The sequence below is a fragment of the Tetrao urogallus genome (assembly GCF_951394365.1).
Source record: "Tetrao urogallus genome assembly, chromosome: 1".
NCBI lineage: Eukaryota > Metazoa > Chordata > Aves > Galliformes > Phasianidae > Tetrao > Tetrao urogallus.
The window spans coordinates 143,311,627-143,317,932 of record NC_136813.1 but is presented as its reverse complement, the minus strand read 5'-3'; the positions used below and the strand labels follow the sequence as shown (position 1 = coordinate 143,317,932).

General features: G+C 54.1%; 1 protein-coding gene across 1 annotated transcript; it reads right to left on the bottom strand.

The window, feature by feature from the left end:
• Window positions 1–1,579: 1,579 nt before the first annotated feature.
• H1-0 (H1.0 linker histone) lies at window positions 1,580–2,248 on the bottom strand (the record flags this gene model as incomplete). Its single annotated transcript, XM_079549643.1, has 1 exon — window positions 1,580–2,248. The coding sequence occupies one exon, from the start codon at window positions 2,246–2,248 to the stop codon at window positions 1,679–1,681; it is 570 nt and encodes a 189-aa protein (XP_079405769.1). The 3' UTR covers window positions 1,580–1,678.
• Between the last annotated feature and the right edge of the window lie 4,058 nt (window positions 2,249–6,306).

Here is a 6,306-nt window from a genome sequence, read left to right as displayed (position 1 = left end):
CGCTGCTCCGCGCCACGCCGCGCCGAGGGGCGGTGCCCCGCCTGCCAATGAGAAGGCGCGCTGCGGCCACGCCCATCCGCGCAGCTCCTCCCTTAAAGGGGCAATGCTCCTGCGGTGGGCCCTAGGACCCTGCGGCGCTGCACTAGGACTTGGCCGTGCGGCGCTAGGACTGAGCCGAACGGCTCTGTGCTGACGCCTGCGGGGGACACCTGGATCCTTCGGGAGGTGTCGCTTCTTAGCCTTGGGGTTTGGATCCTAGAGAGGAGGAAGTTTTGGATGCCTGTGGCTGAAAGGGCTGGGGAACCTCCTTTGGGAGGTGTTGAGGTCTTTGGGTGAAATGGAGGGAGGCTCTGGCCCGAGGGTGAATTGGAATCCATCAAGTCCATATTTGGGTGAAGACTCCATATGCTTTAGGAACCGAAGGGATTTAGGAACAAGCAGCCTGGGGGGGTTATGTGCCAGAGCCAAAGGGGTTTTGGAAACAAAGGGACATAATGGACTGAGGCTCAAGAAGCCAAAGATTGTTGCCCTTCCAAGGGAATTGGGGTCCTCATCCCAGGACTTGTATCCAAGTGGGTGCTCGGCACAAGGGTCAATGAAATCCTACAGCCTGTAGGATTTAGCCCAATGGGTTTGTGTGTAGCTACCTGAGGTGACTGTGAAAACTTTGGTCTGAGAGGTTTAGGACCTGCCAGACATATCCAAGTTTGAGGAATCCCAGTGTCTTTTGGTCAAAGGGATTTGTGACCCAGTGTGTTTAGACACCAGGATCCCAACTGGATTGGGCTCCTCTGCACTCCACTGTAGCTGGCTAGAGGTCCTATGGGCAGAATGTTTTAGGACCCTGATGTCCAGAAGGCCAAGCACCTGGCTCTTGAGAGGGCCTTGGGCTCTTCAGTCTGAGAGCCTTTGGTCCAAGGATCTTAGGAACAAAAACCTAAAGGGATTACACTCCTCCAGGCCAAGGATTTCACTACAGGGTTCTGTACTGGGATCCTCAGAGGTTTGGGCAGCATCTACCCTGAGTCATTTAGGAACATCAGACCAATGGAACGGAAGGAAGAGCCAGGAAGTTGAAGACCCTGAACCCTGGGGATTTAGGCACAACATACCAAGGAGTGATGTCCAAGGACTCGGAGCGGAGCAGTAGGGCCGTCCCATCCCGTGGGCTCACAGCCAGCCCTGTGGGTTGGGACGTTGCGGTGCCTGTGTGGCCTTGGGGCTGTGCCAAGCCCTTGGTGGCAGCAGCGTCCAGCCCCACCCCAAAGGCCCGCACCACCTCCCGGCCGCACTGTTATCTCCAGCCCTCACACGCTGGGCTGGCGGGCTGTGCCTCACTCCAGGGGACAAGGAGGAGTCCCCTCTCCTCCTCCCGGCTCTCACAGCCCTCCTACCTCCCCCCAAGTCCTCCACCCGCCCACCACAGCCCTCCAGACCCGCGGCAAGATGAAATAAACACTCAGAGAAGCAGCTTGTATAAATGGGAACTCTTCCATATGGAAGAAGTTCCTTTTTTTTTTTTTTTCTTTTTTTTTTTTTTCCCTTTCATTCTTTGCCTTGTTTTAGCTGTTAGGAATAGATCAACTTATAAAATTTGCAAACAGAAAGAGGTAAAAATAAAGGCAAAAGCTATTTACAGAAACCAATGGGGAGAGCCTGGGCGAAGCCCTCAGGCTGCTCACTTCTTCTTGGGCGATTTCCGGGCACCAGACTTGGCTCTGGGTTTCGACCGCTTCACCTTCTTGGTCTTGGAGGTCTTCCGCGACTTGGCCTTAACAGTCTTTGGCTTCCTGGCCTTCTTGGGGCTCCGCGACTTCTTCCTGGCCTTCCTGACGGTGGCTTTGGGCTTCTTGGCCGGTGACCTGGCCTTCCTGGGCCTCGCCGCCTTCTTGGGAGACGTGGACCTCCTGCCGGCCTTCTTCTTCTTCCTTGGGGATCTCTTGGCCTTGTCGCTCTTGGCCAAGCGGAAGGAACCGGAGGCTCCGACCCCTTTGGTCTGCTTGAGGACGCCGGCAGCCAGGAGACGCCGGATGGAGAGCTTGATCTGCAGGTCGGCGTTCTGGCCCACCTTGTAGTGGCTCTTCACGTACTTCTGGATGGACTGCCGCGAGGAGCCGCCGCGGCTCTTTTCCGCACGGATGGCCGCCGCGATCATCTCCGAGTAGGTGGGGTGCGACGCCGAGCGCCGCGACGCCTTCGCCCGCTTGGGTTTGGCTGGGGCTGGGGATAGGACCAGGCTTTCCGTCATGGCCGGCTCTTCACCCCACGGTAGGGTTAGGGAGCTCAGAAAGGAGCTGCTGGCAACAACGGATGTGGGGCTGCTCCCGCTGCCGCCGCCGCCGCGTCTGTGGCCACGCATGCCAGCACCGCACATTTAAGGGTGCGGCACGGACCGTGGGGAGGACTGCTGTCCCCGTGTCCCCTCTGCCCCGCCCCGCAGCGACACGACTGGGGCAGGCAGGGAGGGACAAGGTTGGGACAAGAAGGGATGTGATGGGGAAAGAGGTGGACGCTGGGGTTGGACATGAAGGGATGGAGAGGGATATGGTGGGGATAGGGTGAGACACCGTGGGAATGGGATGGGCATTGAGGCTGGACACCGGGGGATAAGGTGGGACATGATGGGGACGGGGTGGACACCAGAGGACAAGGAGGGACATGGTGGGGACAAGGGTGACACTGAGTTGGACAACAGGGGACAGGGAGAGATGTGATGGGGAAAAGAAGGGGTACTTTGGACTAACACTGGATAGGACAAGAATAGGTGCTGGGAGGGGGATCAGGAGACAAGGAGGTAACATGCAGGGCAAGGAGGAGCCTGTGTTGGGAACAGGGAATGAGCAGGGTGACATGGCAATGACACTTAGAAGGGTGTTAGAGAACACTGGATGGAGACAAGGAGGATATGGGGAGGAACATAGGGGATAATGAGTGGGGGGGACATTGGAAAGACACTGGGGGTCTCCCTTCTGTCTTCCCTGAGCAGCTATGGTGTCACCCTGGGGTTTGTGGTGGCTCTTGGCTACCAGGGTGGTGATCTATGGGAGGGTTGGTGGTGCACTTTTTTCCTGCAAAAAGGCTCAAAAATTGGTTTGGCAGCTGTACCCCATGGTCCAATAAGTCTGTCTCCACTCCCGCTCTGTCCCATTTGCTCCCCATCAGAGGCTTTGGGACATGATCTCTCATCAGCCACTACCTCCCAGCTGAGTAAGCACCCAGCTGTCCCCGGGAGATTAAACATGGCTGTGACCATGGTCTTCCTGAAGCATTTACATCATATTTTCCTCCTTCTGTCTTAAAATACATTCGTGCTCCCCCATGGATATGTGGCACTGGGGGTGAAACAAGGCAGTTTCTAATATCTCAGCACATCCAATATGTGCTGAGCACCCCTCTGCAACACCAGTATCACCAGATGCTTTTGTGCCACCACAGAGCCATGAGGAAAGGAGAAGGCGATGCTGTAGGGAACCATGGCCTCTGTGTGACACCTTGACCGGCTGATAGGCCCTGAGTTTGCTGCGCGGGAAATGCAGTGCCGTTGCTGGCTGTCTGCACGTAGGCACTCGGGTGCAGGCAGATAAGATTCCATCTGGCTTTACTTGCATCCAAGCTTTTAACTGCCAGCAGCGCGCGGGCTCACCCGCCAAAGAGGGAGAACAGAAGGGGGGGGCAAAGAGCATCTCTAAACCTTGCTCCTTTCCCACCAGCTCACTGCAGAGCTTCCAAAAAATAGTGGCAATGTTTATCAGGGCAGTGCAGTACCCAGGCTTCACCTTGCTAGAGACAGCTGAAAATTGAGTGTCTTATCTGAGCCCATCACCTGGGCACCTCCTGCAGCCTCTCCCCGGTACTTGGGGGACCCCTTCATCGAGATCCGGTCTTTAATTTTTAGCAAGTTAAAATATGGTCTCCCATGCGTGAATCCTGACCAATGTCCTTGTGTCACCCTTGGTGGTGCAGAACATCCCTGTCACTTTGCACTGGTGTGTCCCTAACATGCAAGAGGGGCTCTGGGGCTGGAGGTGTGATGGAAATGCTGCAGACATTGATGCTGCGTGTTTCTGGCATTAAACAAACTTTGGAGACTGGGAAACATCTCCCTGCAACAAACATCAGAGGAAGGAGCCTGGCACAGCAATCTCCCACTAATCTCAATGACTTCATCCTCGTCCTCCTCCTTTCTCCCCACACATCATCCCAACAAAACCTTTAGCATTCCTGCACGTCCACCTCAGGATTTCATCTTAAATGGTCAAAGCACACACGCTGTGGATGTGCTGCAGCCCATCATGGAAAGCCAGCAAATTCATCACGGCAAAATTTCATTTAACCCGCTTTTACTTCGCGAAGAGACTCAAAATAGGCAGACATTCTGACTGCCTCCTCTCACGCTCATGGCACTGGGGCCAGGCGATATCGCTATGGGGCAGCTGTGGGGCCAGTATCACCCTGTCACATGCGGCACTGGGGAAGGGGCTGATTGGCAGCAGCCACACGTTCCAGCACGCTGGTGCAAAGCCTTTATCGGGAACAGCAGTCCCCAGTCAGGAAAAAACAAAAAACACCAAACCCAAACAAATATAGGGAGCACCTGAGGAAGGAACTGGCTGGCTACTCCCAAGGGTTGCAACCCCCGGGGATAGATGCAACCCCACAACCTTAATTAAGCCACTGGTGATGCAAAAGTGCGTTTTCTTTTTCCCCTAAAAAACACGTGTACAACACCATGCCCTAAACTTCACTTTTTCCCCTGCAATCATGGTCCCCACAACTTCCCAACTTCACAGCTGCCACCCCCAGCCTGGGAGTTTTGCTGTTCCATCTCTTGCTGATGGCACGCCCAGGGCTCATCCCATCTTCAAGGTGGTGGTTCAGGCTTGATGCAAGCCTGCAACTGGATTTACTGGATTTTGTGCTGGCTTCGCCCAGGGAAAGGAGCCAGAAGCCTTTTCTGAGTGCTTTCCTTTAAGCTCCCTTTAGAAAGAGCAAAGCGTGTTTTTTACCCCAAAACAGGAGGGGGGAAAAACATTTGCCGTTCCTTTCATCTTCCCTGAGATCTCCCCCCTTGCTCCTGGTGGTCACAAAAGAGCTGCTGGCTTCACAGTGAGGCAGGAAGCTGCAGAAATTGCTCTCAGCACCGTAGCAAGACTTGCCCTCAGCAAACACATTTTTCTCAGCAAAAGGGGAAGATTTTATTAAGTTAAGAGTTGAAGGGTGTGGCAGAACAGCAGCTCCTCTGCCACTAAAATGTCGGGCTCTCCCCAGCCCGAGGGAGGGTGAGTGGGGAGGCTCCTGGCGCTGAGGCTGTGCCAAGGCAGAGCTGAAGGACAGTCACTGAGAGCTCCATCATGCAGCCTCGTGCCAAGGTCTCCTCTTTCAAAGTTGCAGGTGGGTGCAGCTGCGGCAGGCAGCCTCCTCCTATGGCTTGGGTGTCTCCTCCACTGGGTGCTGGGGCAGTTGGTGTTGTTACGTGTCCCCATACATCCCCATGGGGCCCCAGAGACAGGTGGAAGAGAGGGAACGGGAGTGCCAAAGGCAGATACGTAGCTGGGAGCAGGGGGGGCTGAGGAAGTGGGGAGTATATTCTCTTTCTCTGGTTAGAAAATGCTGGTGACGTAGAAGCTTTCCCTCTCCTTTTCCTCTTTTTCTCAAGGGAAAACAAAATTCTTCTATAAAATATAATTTTCACGTATAAAATCCTGAAGAAGGTGCATGTAAGGAGCCATTCCAAATAACGTGCTCAGATACAAAGGCAAAAAGGTTTTGGAAAGGCTTCATCAAAAGCTTTGGGAGGGAAGTGAGGAGCTGGCTGAGGAGAGAGATGTCTCGCCAAGGATGAGATCCAACCTCCCTCTCTCCTTAAGTGAGGAACGGAGCAAATAAAAAACAAAAACAGATAAACAAATGAAGTAGACCTAGAAAGAGAAGGAAAAAAAAATAAAACAGGTTTGGAAAGATCGCACTCAGCACAGAAATGCTGTCCTTTCTGCCTCCATTCTAGGAGGTTCTGACACGCTTGGCATGCCTGCTCTGATCCCACTAATCTCAAGACTGGTCAGTGTCCACCAGCAAGTGTTGGCAGAACAGTGTGACCCCAAGCCTGATGGCCACAGTGTTCAATCAAGTAGAAGGCTTGCTCTCACCAGAACATGCATGATGGCTTCACACTGCTCCATCCCTATGCTTGCCTATGCAAGTGCTTGGAGGAAGATGGCTGGGTCAAGCCATTTAGCCACACTGACCACCAAATGGAGCAGGAAGAAGCTGCCTTGTCTCTGCCAAAAGTAAAGTGGATCTCAGTCC